Source organism: Jatropha curcas, chromosome 2 (genome assembly GCF_041381405.1).
Source record: "Jatropha curcas cultivar XTBG-Jc1 chromosome 2, XTBG_Jcur_1.0, whole genome shotgun sequence".
Classification (NCBI taxonomy): Eukaryota; Viridiplantae; Streptophyta; class Magnoliopsida; order Malpighiales; family Euphorbiaceae; genus Jatropha; species Jatropha curcas.
In genome coordinates this window covers 25,533,868-25,554,849 of record NC_143152.1, presented here as the reverse complement: position 1 = coordinate 25,554,849, position 20,982 = coordinate 25,533,868, and the positions used below count along the sequence as shown (strand labels likewise).

Genomic DNA, 20,982 nt, shown 5'->3' with positions numbered 1-20,982 from the left:
TTATTTAAATATTATTTTTTTGAAGAAGTATTTAAATATTAATTTTATGCATCTATTAAAAATTTTAATTAATTAAATCATTTAAAATAGTTTAAAATATAAATTCTTAATTCAAAACTAAATTTACTTTCAATTTATAAAAGAGTTGCATTATTCTAAAATTTCAATTATCAACTTTCTAAATCTCTCTTTATATATACATATTATATGTCTATATTTTTGTTTAATCTATACATTTTGTTAAAGTCCTAATTTTATGTTATTTACATTTAATTTTTCAATCATCTAGTTTGAAGTAAAACTGATTTTTATATTTTTATATGTTGTTATATAATTATAGAGTATTTCATAATCTTATTTTTAATATTGTGTATGATCTTTTTTTTTTTTTTTGAATAAAGAATAAATTTAGAACTATATTTCAGTCAAAAAAATATTAGAATATATATGTAGTCTTAAAGATAAATTAAAGGTATTCTAAAGTAACTGAAAGAAAAATTAATAACATAAAAAATTATTTTGTTTGGAAAAAAAAAAGAAAAGAAAAGAATAAAACACTGTTAATGGTAACTTGATATTACAAATTGATATGTTGATGTGTCACTTAAATAAAATTCTGCATCTTTACAGAATTTTAACCTCTGTACACTAGTAAAAGCCGGGAAATTTTACATGGAAATTTACAACAGCAAAAGCATTTTGAAATTCTAAAAAAAAAAAAAAAAAGAAACGGACTGATTATTAGTGATTTTAGTCAAATGGAAATGAAAATCAAGTGATTTTGTGAAATGTAATAATATAATTGCTGAAATCATGATAAGTGTGAAAGTGTTGACAAAATATGATGATTTTGAAATTGTCTATTTCCAGGCAGTATTGAAAAATATTCATCAACTCTATTGTAAAACCTGAGATGATTTTGACTGTTTAGGATTAAGTGTTTACAGCAAATATTTTTTTGGAGTATAAACAAATATTTACGATGGGGACACGGAAGCCAAGAATTCAAGGTTATGATAAGAAGCAAGCCATTGTTTTTGGCCCCCGAATTCCGCCGCTAACGGAATGTTTGAACGAGATGAAACAGATAGAAACGCGTTTCATGGTCAAGACTACTCAATCTTCTTCCTTTTGTTTTTTTTTTTTAAACTCATTATTTAATATATTTTGGCTTATGGAAAAAAAAAAATCTTGTGGAGCATGCAATCATAATTATCTTTTCTCTGTTTTTATTTTTTTATGAAATATTCTATATTTGCTCTCCAACTAATGGAAAAAAAATCCATCTCATTTTTAACTTTTTATTTGAGGTATTTTAGAACTTGTAATTTTAGGATGACGTTCAATTTTTTATTTTTTTGATTTAAGGATAACTTACTATTAGTCACTACATTTGGTTCTAATAATTACTTGGGCCTTATATTTTAACTGAATGATTAAATTGTCACTAATATTTAAATCTGTTAAACTATTTAATTCTTTTCATAAAAAAAAAAAAAAACTATTTTTAACGTTAAATCAGGGATTCCATTATAAGATTATATTAAATGTAAATGACTAAATAATCAAATATTATAAGATATTTAACATAAAAATGATACTACTTAAATTGAAGGACTAAATAGCTTAATAGATCAAAAAAGATGTAATAGCAAAAAAGTTTAAACTTTGACCTTTTTATCTATATTAATTAATTTGTATCAATTTAGCCTCTATTAGCCATCCCTCTAAATTAAGTTGATGTGTCTATTAACCTTGATGAGTGAACCTCATAAATGACGAATCAGTGCTGATTAAATAAAAGAACACGAAGGTGTTTGTTCCATACATTTTTCGTATAAATTACAAATTAACTATGAAGGTTATAAAGAAAAAAAAAGAAAGAAAATTTCTAAAAATATTAAAGATAATTAACGGACAAGTTAGTTTAATTGGAAGGGACAATTAACGGAGGCTAGAATTGATACAAATTAATTAGTACACGGTATCAATTCATAAAATTAAAAAAAAATTGACTAGAATGATAAAAAAAGTTAAAATTTTGGGTTTTTTTTTTCCTATAAGGTCATCTTAGTCAAAATACAGAAACCGAAAAATAATTAGGAATCAAACCTAAAGGATTAAATAGTAATTTACCCTTTATTTCAATCAAATAAATTCAATTTCACATAAAGTGAAAAGATTTACTTAAATGAACCAATTTCACATTTTCATATAGGCATGTAAATCATACTTAAATGAACCAAACAAGCAAAACAGTGCGAAAACCAATTCAAATCTCAAATTTACAAATCATGACAGCTTTAATGCAGTTGGAGTTGATTACAGATCGCCTGAATTCCAACTGATGTAAATCAAATTTTGCATGTTGAATCAAAATATACAATTTCTTAGATCTAAAAATAAATATTTACCAAAAACAATTAGACGAACATCTTTCTTTCCAATCCTTAAATATTAAATCTGATTTTTATACATGAACACTGCATATGATTTACAATAACAACAATCCAAGTAAAATCTTTTGCACCTAATTAGTTTTTCCCTTACTGTCGAAATGTAAAATAAATTGCATCAAGTTAATTACTTTTATTTATTTATTTATTTATTTTTTTGAAAAAGTTCTTTGTATCCACAAGACGACACATCGAAGCATATTATTATTATTTTTTTAAGTTTCAATTAATCGTAAATTCTGTGTATACAAGACATTTAAATGACATCACAAAAGAGAACGATTGCAAATTTGTTTATGCACATATTGCAGAGCCATCTAATCAGTCAACTTATGGTCAAACATACGTTTGCATTTAATTAATTCATACGTTTGTATTGTATTCATAAAATAATATTTATAGTATTCTTTTTATTCATAAAAATACATGGGCACATAATATTCTTTCCAAATTCAGAGAGGGAGGCTTTCTACCTCATATGAAATAATTAAATTAGTAGTCTATTAAGACTGATTTAAAATAATCAACCAAAATTTCATTTGCATATTCTGGGCGCCTAATTTTATACCCTTGAATGCTTCAATAAGAGAATATATACTACTTATGGAGGAAAAAAAAAAATTGGAGGTTGTTGGTGAATGTATGAGTTTCTATCTTGGCTATTTTGTCTCGTTTTGAGTTTCGTTGGATCTCGACGCATTGCAACCATACACGGAAGGATGGAGGGAGGGATGTCAAGGGTGGCCTCTGCCCCTAACTAAAATGTTTTTAAAAAAATTTATATAAAATGTTAAAATTTTAAATTTTATCTATACAAGAGTTAATTTTTCAATTTTATCCTCTTATATTTTGCAATTTTTTTTTACCTCTTTTATCTTTTATTTTTGGCTCCGTCGCTTGATACACCTCTCTCGGCAAAAGTTCATACGTTTAATTATAAATTACACCAAAAATAGAATACTATAGCCTAAATAATTTTTGTGGGTTATGCATACAGAGCCAAAGGAAGTGTCAATAATACAGCCTAAATACTTGCACATTTAAAGCATACTTGAGGTTTTCAAGGTGGATCTCTCCAATTCAGTGAGGCATAATCTGAGTTTGTCATTAAGCACATATACACTGCGCATAAGTTAGGGTTATAGGACCCACGCCAATGTATTTTCTATTTATACATTAATCCTTTCCTTTCCCCTTCCATAATTATTTAGTAAACCATAGCCTGGAAGAATAAAAATTTCAGGGATTTCTACTACTCCCGACAGATACGTTGTCGTACTTGAACATAGTTGCTAAAAAATATTCTAATGCTTGTTGCTATTTTTTTTTTTTTTTTTTGAACAGCAAAACACATTTGAATTGTTATTAAGAACTACAAATCCTCAACTCTAATGTTCTATATAACCCAAAAGATCTATAACAAATAAATTCTATACCCGATATGGACTACAAAATGTAATGAAAAAAAAACCAACATTTTATGCAAATTTTTAACAGTGTGTCAGACCATGCTACCAAATGTTTATGGTAGTGCCACCAATGACATTAGATTACGGTGCCAAGTTTAGCCGCATGGGTTTCTAGCCAAGTGGGATATTTCATCCTTTATGGTTGAATAACAATTATTACTCATATGAATTTAAATAACTCTATATTATAAATTTTATTTACTTAAGTGATATTAAATTTCTATATTTTAATAGCTTGTAGATTTTACTGTTAGAAGGAATGCTGTTTTGTAGTGTCAAATTTAACGTTAATTCAGTATTTAAAAAAAAAAAAAAAAAAAAAAAAAAAAAAAAAAAAAGAAACAAGCTACCTTAGCTTATATTACTAGAATCAAAAGAAAGAATTTGGTACAAATACTCGGGAGGGCATACTCCCATTCAAAATCAGGCATAGAAACAACTGCATGAGCTGACTGATTCGCCGAATATTTTGACAAATTCACACATAAGGCAAACTCAATAAACAAGACTTACAATCAGCTACCATCAAATTAAAATAAGACATGTCTAATTTATGGATAATATGTATTTTATACATGATTTGGATCATATCATGCAGTTCTAGTTTTCATTCCTAACTTATGGATAATGGAAAGCAGGAGATATTAGGTCCATAACATAGACTGAGAATAAACAGATTATGGACGAATATTTAATTCATTTCCGAAACATATATTTTCATTACAAGACTAATATTTAATTTGGTAGTCTTGTATATTTGTTGTAAGAGTGGAATTTATGTTGCATCAACTTGGTTTCAATATGGATAAATAGCATATACTAATAAATATTAAGATAAATGGTTCAGCACACTTTTCTCAAACGAGGTTAAGGGTTTGATCCTTTATAAATGTAATAAATACTTGTTGGGAATATTTTTTTTCTTAGTGGACCGACATCAAGAGTTGCTGCAGGTTTAATTTCACTTCAATTTGATATAGGGATAGAATTAAAACAAAATTATAAAATTGCCATAAAATAGAAGTTCATGATCCTGAATTGTCAAAAGCTTTAAATGGAAATCTAATTGGGGAAATCTGAATGTAACAGTGATAACATCACCTTTCTTTTCTTTTTCTTTTTTTTTTTTTTTTTGGGGGGGGGGGGGGGGGGTGGGGGTTTAATAAGCCTATTTTCTGAACATTTGATTTCGTTTACTAAATAGTAGACTGTGTTAGACCTACCATAGATAGATAGACCAAGAAGTAGTTACAGTAAGACAAATAAGGTAGGGTATCCACCAATATTCTCATACCTAAGTCCAAATCATTTTCCCTTTCTCTCTTTCACCTCTTCTTTTTAATCTCTCTATGCTTTTTTCTTCTTCATCTTCAATACTTATATGGAGCAAGCAAGGTGCTGGATGTTGACTAAGCGAAAACACAGTATGACTTCAAATCATCATCTTCAAAAATCAACTAATTCTCACCCTCCATACGAAGATTCATGGGAAGAACAAGCTTTTGCAGAAGATGCAGCTGCTTCTTTAGGCGGTTGCGTGTGGCCACCAAGATCTTATTCTTGCAGCTTTTGTAGAAGAGAATTTAGGTCTGCTCAAGCTTTGGGCGGTCATATGAATGTCCATAGAAGAGATAGAGCTAGACTAAAGCAATCTCCAGGCCCTAACAATGAACTTGTTAATCATCATCATGACCATCAAAATCATCACAATCTCTTTCAGAATCAATTTTCTTCTTTGGGTAATTATCAATATCCATCTCAGATTTGTACTCTGGTTTATAGCCCTAACCCTAATTCTAATCCTTCTGCTATCAATAATATTGCATCACCTCCTTCACCTACTCGTCAACTGAATTGCAATAATGAAAAGAATTTTTTCCCTCCTTTTTCTTCTTCTTGTAATATTAAACAAGTAGATGGAAGAAAATCCATACCTCCTAGATCTTCCCCTCCAATCTCCGTGACCGACGGATATTACTGTAAGTCAGATCCCAGAAGCAAAGCAGAGAAGAATTCAAGAATTGTAGGATCTACAGAATGTAGTGCTAAGGTAGATTGTGTGAAAACTGATTTGTCTGTGAGCTTGAATTTAGTGGTTCGACGAACATGCCCAACAATAACAGACAATAATGATGATGATGTAGAGGGGAAGGAGGCTATAGTTCGCAAAAGAAGGAAACATAACCATGTCCAGTCAGAGGTATTTGAAATTAGCCCTTGTTTTAGAGAGGAATTGGATCTTGAACTCAGGCTTGGTGACCGGCCGTCTAAGGTAAAGTAGTAGTTGCCGAAACCCTCAGGAACTACATATTGATATATTTAGTACTACTGGTTTTCTCTTGTTCATTTTTCTTTTTTCCCTTTGAGTTTGATCACTTCTACTGTCCTGAGTGCTTATGAATTCGCAAGATCATGTAATAATATAACAAAATATATACTATGACAGAAAAAAAAAAAATATATATATATATATATATATGAAATCTTCATCTATATATCTTGAAATATATATCCTAATCTATTATAAAGTAGTTAATTATCTGTTCCATCAATCATTACTAAGCTTACTTTCATAGGATCAAGCTAATAATGGTTATAAACACTGAGAATATTTATGCCTTGAATTCTATTTTTTTTTTCGTGTTTTTTTTTTCTGATTTATTCCATTTTCTTCTCAAAATTTATTCATGAAAATGTATCTTTCTAAATGAAACATTTATGCAATCAAGAAATAGGTTTGTTTCCATCTTAAACAAATTTTCATTTTAATATTATTTGTTACTCGTGAAAAAATTTCCCTGTAGCATGGATAATGCATGTGTTCCGGTTTAAGGCTAAACAAAAAGAAAATTACTTGTTTGTTTGTTGTTAAAAGAGCACGGTTGAGTCCAGCGGATGAGCTGTTAAGGTAGGGTTCGATCCATGGAAAAACAGTTATAGAGAGGGATAGTCACCCACCCAGGAACAAGATCAATGCCATAAGACGCTAGCATATTTTGGATTATTAGACTTCTCCTCAAAAGTATATAGTATAAGAAGTTAAAAGTTCGAATCATTACAGTTTTTTCTTGATTAACAGAAGTCCTTAATTTAGTCTAAGGTAGCAAGTCGGGTAGTGTTTGCATTTGAGGTAGATGAGATGTCAATTATGGCGGTTAAGAACAGAGAGTGATCGATGAGATTAGGGTATATGAGTCGGGTTTAAGAGGAAAAAGAAACTGACTAAAATTGCATGGAATAGAGTGAAGCACTATTTCCCATTGAGTACATGACTGACATTCCATCAGAAGCAAAACTAAACTAAACAAAAACCCGTAAAACACACACAGATAGGTTAATTTCAAAGGACACAAAAGTCAGATATATCAAAACATCGATTCCCTTTTCTCTTGTACTATTATCATCGTCATCAGATCTGTTTGATCAGTTTGAATATCTTCCTCATATAAGTCCATTTACTTGTGTTCTCTTCTATCACTTTTTATTATCTCTTTATTGTTCATAATCCTTCCAAATTCTCTACCTACTCCGGGAATCACTCCATTTAAGTATTGCACATGATATAGTATATTAATTATTATTATGTCTTTTATTTTTAATTAATTGCTAAGAGAATATTATCGCATCATGATGCATAGCCATTATCTATGCGTCTTTTTGTTTCTTCCTCTATATATAATTAGTTTATGTATATGTACATCCTCTTGATAACATAACCCTTGTGCCTAAATAATTACAGAATAAGATATATAATTCTATATATAGAAAACAAATTAGTTAAAGTATATATGAATTCTTGTAAACAAACTCTAACCCTCACGCTAGATAGGCTGAAGAAACGAAAAATGTCCAAGAATCAAATTAAGAAAAAATAAAGAAATGGGTTGTTTTTCTATGAATGGGACATTTAATAGAACAGGGCATTGACTTTAATGGAATTTCAGGGAAAGTCTGAGGGAGAGATGCAGAAGGAATTTAAGACATAGACAACAAATAACTTGTAGTAAAGAGTAGGAAGTGAGGTTGTTTTAATGATTTGAGGTGTTTTTTCATGTGGGTTATTTGTCTTGTACGATATACATATGGTAAAGAGGGAAACTGGGATTATTTGCATCGGTTTCTACGAAGGGATACAAATCTGTGTAAGAGAGTTTTAAAGTTGATTGGTTGGGATTTGTCTTGATTAGGGTTATGAGTTGGAAACAAACACAGCGAGCTAAGTTTCAAAGAAACAAAGTAAAGGAGGGAAGCAGTGAGAGAGCAGAAGTGCACATGGGCATGACATGTCGTTTTTCTGTTTCTTTAAAGACTTAAAAATGGAATTAAGTGACAAGTTATTCTCTGTTTTAGTTGCGTGGTTTTCTCTGTTAAAAAGGGTATTTTGTAATTCCAAATTATTGTTTAAAGAATATAATTTCAGTAGGTAGAAATAATTCCATTGCAAGTGGGTTGGTTGTTTGGGAGTAAATGTTTATTATTGTTTTGACAACTAAAGGGTATATTGCATGGGAACAAGTTCCGCTTCACGAGCTTACTTCACACTGTCATATATTGCAGCGTATATGCCCAAAAATAAATAAAAAAGAAATCTAAGTTTCAAAATATGAATTACTTATTCAAATTTAATTAGCTGGTGAGACAGAATTTGATGTTCTCAGGCTTAACCTAATCCAATTGGATTGATGTTCGCCAGAGCCCCCTAACTAGTGGCTATTCCCAAATAAACTAGGCTTGAGATCAATAGTTAAATATACCTCACTCAGGGACAAAGCTCTAGGCTTTAAGTATTGGGAGGTAAAAATTAAAAGTAAAATTGTGGGCTAATATGGATATTTTGAAAAAGTATATAACATGCACAGGGAAAAAGTCAATTTGACAAATTTTCAGAGAGTCAATATGAATAGTTTTTAAAATATATATAAATTTTAAAGGGAAAAGCTGAATTTTAAAATTTTGATTGGTAATGAGTATTGACTCTCCAATCAGATAACTCCACCCTCGATCAACTTAACTTGGATCGGATTGCTTGAAATAAGTATTAACATTTCAAAACACTTTTGTTTGAGAAAAATATTTCAAATACATTTCATTGAAAAGATAAAGATTATAATAAATTGAGTTGTTTTTCCTTATAACTTAAGATGATTTTAAAAGCATTCAAGAACATTAATATTCTTATAGTACTTCTCAGTAACTAAACTAATCCAATTGGATTCCGGTCAATATAGATCTCATAAACTATAATTGAACGCATGATACCCATGCTCAAATTGGGCAATTTTTCAAAATGAAGTAAAAATAATAATTCGTTCTAAATGGTGTGATTTTAAAATAAAAATACTTACCAAAAGAGTGAAAAGTTAGATTTTTCTAATGGCAAATGTTACGGTCAAAGTGTAACAAATTAAGGCATCATTTGGGTTCAAAATTCTCTATTTCAAGGAAAGTATACTTCCCACAAAATTATCTTACAGGAACTATAATTTGAGTATGTTTAGTATACAAATCAACATTCTAAAAAGTAAAATATTCGCTCATTACAAAAGATAATAATATCCATAATATAAATTTAAGTGTGTTTAGATAATATGACAAATTGGTAAATTTATTGCACTTAATTAGGGAAGTATAAACTTCTCTAATCATTTTTTAGAAAGTTACTTCCTCTGTGAAAGAGAAATTAGATGTTCTACTTCTCGAAAAGTAAAATTAGAAATGCAAACTAAATACAAGTATTTTACACGCTTTTCGGAAAATTATATATCTCTAATTTACTTACCCCAATCAAAAATCACATAAGATGTACTATTTGTTATGCTAAGACTTTGGTATTAATAAAAATAAATAAATAAAAATTCTACTCAAGAAACCGCCAGTTATATTGCTGAGCATTTTGATCTTATGAATTATGGCAATAGAAATTATAAAATAAAATAAGAAAAATTGTTTCTAAAAACTACCAATTGTTTTGGTGGTTTCTTAAGCGTTTCATAGTTCTACCTTGCAAAAACTGTAAAATAAAAATAATTAAAATTTTTGCTCAAGAAACTACCAACATTTAGGTTGGTAGTTTCTTGAGTATTATGATCTTTTGGCATAAAAATTATAAAAATAAAAAATCTTGCTACAGAAATGTGAATTCCTTTGGTCCTAAGCATTTTCAAATATGAAATTTTCTTTGCCCGTTAATAGAAAAATTAAAAATAAAATAAAATAAGCTCAAGAAACCGCCATTTGCCTTAGCGATTTCTTAAACATTTCGATTTTATGACATGAAAATTATTTTATATATATATATATAATTTTAGCTTAAGAAACCACCAATTTTTTCGGTAGTTTCTTGAGTACATTTTCAAAACTCCTTTTAAAATTAGCAAAAAATTGAAAAAATAAATATAATTAGCTCAAGAAACTGCTAGTTACTCTAGTTGTTTCTTAAGCATTTTTTTGATGTAATACAAATAATATAAAAGTTAATTTTTTGTTCTATTCTTAATATAATAAATAGTACCTCTTAATTTGTCACGCTTTGTCATTAAAAATTGAACTTTATACTCTTTTTTGGCAAATATTTTTGAAATCAAACAATTTAGGATTTTTTGTTTTGCTCCATTTTGACAAATTGCCGCTATAATTGACTGTATTACAGGACAAAAAAAATGTATTTTTAACAGTTTTTATCCAATGATTAAAATATTGATCAATATAAATTGAGAAATAAATTTAATTATAATTAAATTGACCTCTTTAATTGGAATAAGGAATTATTTTTCTACTTACAATATAGAACTTTACCTTAACTAGTTATTTTCATGAGAATATTGCGAGCTGCTACCGAGAAATCCAAAGAACGTAAACTCACGGCTCTACTAGTAATAGCCTCGGGGTCCATTAAGTCAAAGAAATTAAATGATATATAACGATTACTCTTTTCTTAGGTTCAGATCTGAATTTGAAACATACCAAATTGTCAAAAACTTCATCAATGAATAGGTTTACATAAAATAATATCAGACAACTGTCAAACCATATGTCTGTAGTTATTATTTCTTAGGTTAGTGGTTCGATACAAAATTATTGAGTGAAATAATGTTAAAAAGGGAACAAGCATCGCACTTAATTTGAGCGGATAATTTTTGTAAAGTCAAAGATTCAATATCTGAAAAATTAATTTATAAAAAGAGGTAATTACAAATTACAAAATGAGATTAGTCTCGTAAAAAAAATGTGAGAATAAATACGTAAAAGGAAAAGCAGTCTGACCTTATTATTATATATTCATATTGCTAAGGCTATTGGGCCTTAAATAAAATCTGAAAGGCTTAATCTATTTCTGGAACAATAACATAATCTGAAATATCCATTTAGATCTTCTTCTTTTTTTTTTCACATTTCAATAACCAAAATCTAATGAAGCCGGATTGAAAATGTTGCATGTAGTCCGAAATTGGGTCTGGAATGTATATCTTGAAAGCCCAATGAATTGCACTCCCATGGCCATGGCAAAACGGAAGCCCAATAAAAGCCCAAGTTTTTTTCCTTTATTTTCCTTTATTTGTTGAAAACGAATATATTTAATTTAAGTTTTTAGTACATTGGAAAGAGGAATAACACAATTTATCAATTATTATTTAAAGATAAAACCCAATTTATTCGAATATAAATAAATCAAAGGTTTTTTTTTTAAATCTCAAAGAAAATTTAAGTTCTTTGAGAAATAATATTAACGATAATAATAAAAATAAAAGATCGATAAGTAATAATATGAATATAATAATCAAATCAAATTTTAAGTGACTAATCAAACTTAAGAAGTTACATTTTGGCAAATGGATTCCATTTTCTAGCTTCATTTGAAATTATATGTGACCTTAACATTGTTTAATTATTGATAAGTATAGCTTTAATTAACAAAAATAAATAGTAAATAAGAGGTGAGTTCTCTCTCAATTGCGTGAGGTCTCTCCCAATTGCGTGAGGTCACATCACGTATATAAGGAGTTGTAACTTTCATTAGATAGCTTCGAATGAGGGACAAGGACAAGGTGTGCACTGTACATATACATTTTTTTGTGAAAAAAAAAATGTTTCTGTCGGTTAGTTGGGCACATCTTTTTTATCCACGTGTCTTAAATTCTTCACTTGACATTCGTATTTACTTTTATTATAAAATGATGATGAAACAGTCGGTTGCCACGTCATTGTATTGAATGGAAAGGACCTAGGTTCATGCACAGCAGGTCGTATGATCGGATGCCAAACATTTTATACCATGATTTTGGACGGCCGTTGATGGATATGTTGGACCACACAACTGTACTCTCAAGTATTTTCCTATCTATATATATCTCCGTTTTTTTAATTCAGCGGCTCAGTTTGTACGTACAATCGCTAACAGTGTAACAATCAGAATTTTGTGTTATACATTTGATGTATAATAATTAAAATTAAAAAAAAAGCATTTAAAATAATATTAGGTGAGATTTTAATATATAGTTTTAATTTTTAATATTTTTTATTAAAATCATTCATTAAAAAAAAATTTAAAGCAATTGGACTTGCAAATTCAACTTAAATCAACTCATTCTATATATCAATCAAATAATTCAAATCAAATTCAGCATTCATTTACTAAACTTATAATTATACTCGACTAATAGAAATTCAGTTTGATTCAACCGAATTGAAATTCTGAAAAAGTAAAAATACTTCTAATATTGAATTTTTCGAGAAAATATTGTTTATACTAATTAACTTATACAACATGCTAATAAATGAATATAATTTTTATTAAAAAATTATTTTTGATCAATAAAAAATAACAGTTTTTTATTTTACATATAATTAATATATTGACTAAACCCACAAGTATACATTATTTATAAATGAGAGAGAAAAATAATAGAGAAGAAGGTTGAACACATGTATTCACTCCTAAATTTTGTAATTTTTATTGCTCCAGTATACTGAATATTATAGATGATTTATCCAATATCTAAATTTGTAAATTTCGGTAATACTGCATATTTTTTCACAACAATAGTAGTTTTACGGTCTTTTGCTTTTATATGTAAAATATTTATCGATATATATATGTAGTTAGCATTAACTTTTGAAACAATATTCTTTACATTTTTCGACTATCTAATGAATATTTAATTTTGTTATTTGATATGTTCAATAAAATATTTTGCAAGTTAAAATAATTCTTATGTATGATTTTATAAATTTTAGTATTTGATAAGTTAAACTAAAAATTGAGGATGCAATAATATTAAAAGTAAAAAAGTTCAGAGGTGATTTATGTATCTGGCCAAAAAAGATAATAATAAGAAAAATAATGAAAAATTTTTTTTCTTAGTTATTTCTCCACTTTTATGTTTGGATGGAGAGAAAAAAAAGCCGAAGACAGAAGAAAATAAGTTATACTGTATTTCATATTACCTCAAACCAAATAAAAAATTTTGATAATCCCAAAAAATTTTCATTCTTTATTTTACATCTACCCAAACTTTACACCTATTCAATCAAAGGATAAGATTTAACTAAGACGCTTACCGAATTCAAGAAACCTTACTGGGGTTTAGTATTCCAAATATCGGCAGTACTGTAGCGAAGTGTCGTTATCAAACACATAACGTCATTGCATCAGGCGAGAATGCTTAGTGGGACCCATTGTCGCCACATCACGGAGCTGTTGAGCCCCACCTAAGTTCCAACGGACGGTGATGTCGGACGTAGAAAATTCGCTGTAATAAATATAAAAGTACCAGTAAAATGTCAATTGAAGTGTGACATCATCACACAGGTTCGATACTTTTTTAATGAATAATTACTTGATTTTATTTCCACGTTTCAAACTCTGCTGTAAGCATGTTAATGTAAATGTAAACGAGAATTAACTTATTTATTAAAAACTTCAAAAAAAAAAAAACTTATTTATTAAAAAAATATCAAGAAGACCCCCTTCAATATGAGATGGTAAGAATCTCTTCTCCTTTAATCAAAAGATATTGAGTTTGAGTTTTGAATATGGAGCCCTTTCAAATATTTGGAAGGAAGCATTTTCTCCTTTTTTGCCAGCCTATCTCGCGAATTCGGATTAATCGGACTAATTACTTTCAGACACCGGATGGTTAAGAAACCAAAAACAAAATATTAAGAAAATAACATTTTTGTTTAAAAATTATTTACATAACATTTTGGTTTGAAAAGGAGAGGGAGGAAAAATATTTAAAAAAAGGAAAATAATAGGAAATTGTCAATTTTCTTTCTATTATTATTTTTCACCCTTATTTTTGGATATAATGAAAAGAAAGAAAATCAATTTATTTTTCTTTTGTTTGGAAAGACAATATTTTAGAGCAAAGAAAATGTTATTATTAAAAATTGATAATAATATACTTACTTAAATAATTGGGTATTTTAAGAAATGATTAAATTTTGTTAATTAATTTGGGGTAATTGGATAATTTAATAAAAATGAGTAAAGTTCTCACTTTTTTTCTGTTATTTTCTCTATAGAAAATAAGTGAAATATTACTTTCTTCAATATTTTCCTCTTTTATTCCAAATAAGATAAAATACATTTACTAAATATTTTCTCAAATTATTTTCCTTCCTTTAAAAAAAAAAATACTCCCATCCAAACAAAAAGGCAAGTATCAGATGATAAAAAAAAACTGATAAGCTAAAAGCTATTATTGGATTAAACAAAGAAATTTATTAGGATATTTTTATTGTTGATTTGGAATGAAAGAGAGTTAGAAATTTACTCAAAATCTTAGAGTTTTGGAAGGAATTCTCTTATTTGCATAGAAGTAATATTTCTTAAAGTTATTTCTTATTTAGTATATGATTATTTCTTATGTAATGTAAAACTCTTATTTCAAACTTATTTTTAATTAAACATGAATCCATACTAAAGTATAGTTGAGGAAATCAACTCTATAAATAGGAGTACAGTAATAAAAGTTAGTTGTCTTTTACTCTTTTTTTTTTTTTTTTTAACCATTGGTGTCCAAACTTCATTATCAGGATCGCTTAATCTGGCTCAGGGCTTAGTCACAGTTCAGTCTCATCAATTGTCACAATCCAAAATCATGAGCCAAACCGGCGCTAGAGCCTAGGTAAGCTTAAGACTCCCAAGGCCCGTAGTAAGCCTAAACCACAAAATCCATACATGCCAAATGTGTTTCTAGGAACACTAAGTCCATATTATTATTTATATCAAGTAATCACACATTTTGGACCCAATCTCAAACATTTCAAATAAAACATAGTTTCGGACTATCTATAATACGCTACGTTCATAAGATGGGCTACTAGTTCATACATGCCTTAGATAAATAATTGAGACATTCACATATTCATAGATTAGTATATCTATTCTAAAATATGATTAGAGGTACATAAATCCTACAACTGCAAAGTTCAATAATATCTAGAATTAAAAAAGTTCTTATATATAATAATACATTATCTATATAAATTAGAAATTTACTTTTATAACCCTGCGAAAAATGATGCAGAGCTTTAGCCGAATCAATAGAACTTCTACTTCCTGAAAAGTTAAATAAGAGAGGAGTGAGTTTTGTAACTCAGTGAATAATAATAAATAATACATATACAGGTATTCACGCGAAATGCAACCTAATATACTAAAATAAGCACACAACCAATCAAGCATACGGCACAACATCAGCACCCACAAGTAATTACACCTTCAGGTAATTAAACAAGTGGAAATTAGTCAGCGGCGTCACCAAAAACCCAACGAGTCGTCCTCACACATGGTCCGCCCTCTCAAACATGTGCACCAGGAAGCCAATCCCCCATACATGGCCGACCGATCCTATCCTCACTTGACCAGCCCTCTCATTTTTTTTTATACTCTCTTTCTTTTCCATACCAATAGGCGTCCACCCTATGGTTTTCCATATCATATATCATCAGATGTATACAGAGGCACCGATCTCTCCATACATGGACGACGGTATCAAACACCGCCCTCATAAACGCACGGTGACTCACTTCATTCCAATTCCATACAAACAAGGCACAACAATTTTCGCAGCACAAGTAATCAAATAATTTATTCAATATAATGCACCAAAGCCATCCTTAATGCATAAACATAGTAGTATAATTATATAATAATAATAAAACAAAAATCATAGTATACATATAAAAATAAATACTAAGTTATCTCTTTTATATATATTTCTTGTAAAATAAATGATATGTGTATGCAATGATGATATGCACTATTTATTATTACTCAAAGTGGTAGAAAATAGAAGAAGCTCTAACTCAGATTTTGACTTGGACTAGTAGTAGACGATTCCGGATGATCTAAAGGATTTAAGAATGCAAACGAAAGAGATGAATCAGGCAAAAGATCAATTTAAACAAAGAATTAAGGAATTAATCTAATAGATTATCCATTAATTTAACTGTTATAACTAGACTAGATTCTGCAGAAATTTCGGCAACATCTCTGCTAAAAATTGGACTATCTACTTGCTCAAATATAAATAATTTCATTTAATATAAACTCAATCCGCACCGCCCATCCTTCGGGCAATCAATCAAGTCAAGTTCCCATCCTCCTTTAATAGTCATACAATCATATTTACAAACTAACATAACTCTCAATTGACAACTTAAAGTAATCTTCCAACTTGTTACAACAATATTATCAATCACTCTTGCCTTAAATCAATATTATCAATTCTTTAGTTAACTACTAGATAAATAAAATCTTTTATAAATATAAATATAAAAAAACCTTATACCAGTGCTCTTTATACGACACCTGCGCATTAAATATCTTAAGCTTAACCACTTCATATATGCTTATATAAATATATATGCTATAATGCATACATGCTTTACTTTCTCTAAACCAACATAAGAACCAATTTTTAGTAGCAGCTACCATTATACAAAACTTCGAGTTTTCCATTAAAACTCGTGTTTCACACTATAATCAATTCATTCTCAACATAATCATCTTTATGAAAAACCATTCCTTCTTAAATTAAAATAACTCACATAATTACGAAGTTATTTGCTACCGTAAATGAGAATCCTTTGATTTCTTCACAAAATTTTACAATGTATAAGTAAATAAACTAGATGTCTTTATACACAAAGAAAATTCAATTTTTACAAACCAATTAGATAGTACAGATCAAAATTTCATCAAGTGTTTAACATATATAATATATAACCTACTTAACTTAACTAAAACTCAATTCATAGTTCCTAATAATAATAATTATAACAAAATTCTAAATCAACCTACAGAATCAATAACTAGGGGTTCAATCTACAGGTAAGTTCAATCTATACTATAATCCCTTCAATTAAAATTTGAAACTTATGAATTCCACTTAAAAGAGTTAAAATTGGGTCAGCGCGACTCGCAGGTGGAGCTCGAATCGCGATTACACAGCCTCCTGCTTCTCTTTGACTTGCGCTGAAATCAAACGGAAAGAGGGAGAGAGAGAGAGGCTGGAGACGCGTGGTGAGGAGGCGATGGCAGCAAGGAGGTGGTGGCGGAGGGCGCTAGCTTCAAGTGACCAAAGAATGAAAAGGGGAGGGGGGAGGGGCTATGGCGTGATGGAGAGAGGAAGGAGAATGGGGATGGGGATTTTTCTTTTTGGTATTTTCTTATTTCTAGAACATTTTGATTGGTCTAAATCTGATTTGGTTCGATTCAGGATTTTTGCTTGGATTTCCTTTCAGTTTGTGGGCTTTCCAATTAGTTTAATTGACTCTTTAGGTTTAGTTTAACTATATAAAATATATATTTGCATTTAATTAGTTAAATAAATTCATAGGGTGTTAATTTATTCAATTTTAGATATAATAAATTCTATAATGCCATTGGTTTAGGATTAATAATTAAATTTTTAAATGAAATTTTTATTTTTGAAAGAGTAAAAATATCCATTCACTCAAGGAAAAAATTCCGAAGACAATCGGGGACACGGTCCCAAATCTGTGTACGAGCAAAACGATAAGACACTCTAGCAAGAGTATGAGCTTTAATGTTCGCCTGCCTATCGTTTTATCACCCTCCCTGCAGATGAGTTGTCTTTTACTTATTGAATGATGTGGGGCTGGATGAGAAAGAATTCTCACTTATTGATACATATATTTTCACAAGAGGTAGACAAAAATAGGGACGGAACTAGAAATAAAAAAAAAAAAAATAGAGGAAGTGAAAATAAAATTAAAACATAAGGGGGTGAAATTTAAAAAATCACTTCTTCCATTTCACTTTAATAACAAATAAAAGAACATTTTACTTTGTTTCACTTTAAGTGCTCATTAAGGATTTTGAGAGCAATATCAATATGTTTTTTTCTATTTTAATCATATTTATTAGGTTTAATTTATTTTTACGTTTACATTTATTTTTCTCTTTTTATTATTACTAGTCTTTTTATGACGTTTGTTGCACATTGACTGTACTCATTATTAATACTCGTTCAATTTGTTGTCACTTTTTACTTATTATTTATACTCATTTTTAATATTAAATATTGATTATAATTTTTATCTTATATTATTTAGACTTTTATAATGTTAAAATAAAATTTCATATAAGATTAATATGAATATAACGATTAATTAATAAAACAGCAGTATATATATATATATACACACAAATTTCAGTTAATTTATATTATCATTTATCTAAAATTTATTATAACTGCAATACCACCTAATAAACATGTTTCAATATATATAGATATATAGATATAACAATAAAAATATTACATATATTTTGAAAATTAAAATTTTCAACTGTTTGTCATTCTACATACACACATGTTCTTTTTATTTAAAAATAAATTTTAAAACGCTTAATTATGTATTTTCTATTTGAAATTTTGTTATAAAAAATATACTTTTTTTTCTTTTTCTATCTCTCTCCTAAATAGAATATTTTAAATTATATAAAAAATAGAATCAAATATTTAAAAAATAAATTTAGAAAATAAACTGTTAAAATCTTCGTCTCATTATTGTATGTATTTATTAAAAATAAATATGTTCATATAATTTTTCCTTTAAAAGAAAATATCATGTGTTACATTAAATATCCAACCACATTATATCTTTGAGAAAATAAATTTATTTTTGTATTAAAAACTCTTAAATTATTTTTTCACAGTTTTTTCTTATATATTCAAAATATTTATATTATTTTATATAATAATTTAGTTTACACAAATATTAAAAGAAAAAGTTAAAGACATACTCGGTATTGCAATAAACTAAATAATTACATGTATTATAGAAATTAAAGTTTAATCAAATATTCCTTAATACCATTAAAAAGAATTCAATTGATTAGTAATTTAATATCATAATTTATCAATTATTAAAAACTCATTAATAAACTCAAAATTATTATCAATTATCCAAAAGGAATTGATTATAGGTAATGTGTGTCTTTTTTCTCTAAGTGAATGCACGAGTACATTAATTAGCTGTAAATGGGTTAATAGGCTTGAGTGTGTTTTGAGCTTATGAATATTATATTGATTGATAGTGAACGAAAGCATGCTTGTGAAAGAAAAAGTTACTTATTGCAAATTCTAATGATATTATTTTAATGACTATTGAATCCTATTATTTTATTAATTAGTCATTAATGCAGAATTTGGATGCTATGAATTAACAAGCAAAAAACTGATTAGAGATCGAATGATAAATACAAATATATATAATGCCATGTAAATCTATCTGAAAAAATTATAAAAATATTCTTAAAAAATTATTATTTAATTTTTTTTATTTTTGATTACTTAATTTCAAGTTTTTCATCCACATAAAAAGAATAAAAGATTATACTAATAATGAAAAAGTGCAATCTTTTACTTTGTAATTTTTTTTTTTTTTTTTTTTTTTGCCATGACTATCTCTAAATTTTTTCAATATAAGATTAATTTCGTTTTTATTTTACTACTTAAATCATTCCCTATGAAACTATTTTTCTTTTTATTTATCTATACCCGGAAGCTGAAATTTCTTACAGTTAACACACGTTCTTTAATATTTTGTCATTAATTAAAGAAATGAAAGCGAGAGCAAACTCTCATCTTTTTGGTAAGGTTTATCGCAATATATATTACCAAAAAAATAAAAAAAAATAAAAAAAAGGACTAGGAAATTGTCAAAGGATCAAAATGGTTCAAGAAGAGCTACTTGGTTGTCAAATTAGTTATCCTGGCTTTATCTACATAGATCAATCCTTTGGACCAAGTACAAATTATAGGAAATAAAGAAATAAAGTTGTTTGTCTAGCCCCTTAAACTCGTCTCTCCTACTAGCTTTCTAGCTTGACGATAGCAACCTTTTAGTATTGCAGAGATAAACAAAGACTTAAGTAAATGATTAATCAATAGCTAATGGGCTGCTTCTGTCTCCACAAATGGCCAAGCTAAGGATAGTAAAATATTCAAGAAATTCAAAATAAAATTCTTAGGGTTTACAATGTCCTTTTTTTTATAATGTATATTACTTGCTCCCAGTGAAGAATAATAGAACTAATTGTTCTCTTGAATCCAAACATTAGCATCAAGCCAAGATGCTCCTATATATATTGCCTTCATATACATATATTAATTATTTATAAACTCTTCATATGCCTAAAAGATAAGTGCCTATTTTTACATTTTTCAAAACAATTAAGCTTTCTTGTCAGCATAGGATGCTGTTCTTATTCTTTATTTCTTGATAAATAAAAAGCATTTATTAATTTATTCAATCGTTTGATCAAGATTACAATTTTGTACATTAAGGTCTGCTATGGATAATCTAAGAAATAATTCTTTTCTGCCTTCTTATAAAGGTAAAGAAAGAACAATTTTAATTTTTAACATAGTATATTGGAGTATAATGATCTCCAAGAGTTACGTCCTTTTCTTTTCTTGAGTCTAAACCTTTATATGAATTTCTTACTTAATGAAATTCATCCAATTGCTAAGGGTAACAAATTTTATTTCTTATTATTTAGGTTTAATTTGATGCAATTA

The 20,982-nt window shown here is 28.1% G+C and overlaps 1 protein-coding gene across 1 annotated transcript; it reads left to right on the top strand.

Moving 5' to 3' along the window:
• Positions 1–5,204: 5,204 nt before the first annotated feature.
• On the top strand, positions 5,205–6,348 carry ZFP10 (zinc-finger protein 10). The gene has a single exon (XM_012219599.4). The coding sequence runs from the start codon at positions 5,307–5,309 to the stop codon at positions 6,204–6,206; it is 900 nt and encodes a 299-aa protein (XP_012074989.1). The 5' UTR covers positions 5,205–5,306; the 3' UTR covers positions 6,207–6,348.
• Positions 6,349–20,982: the final 14,634 nt, after the last annotated feature.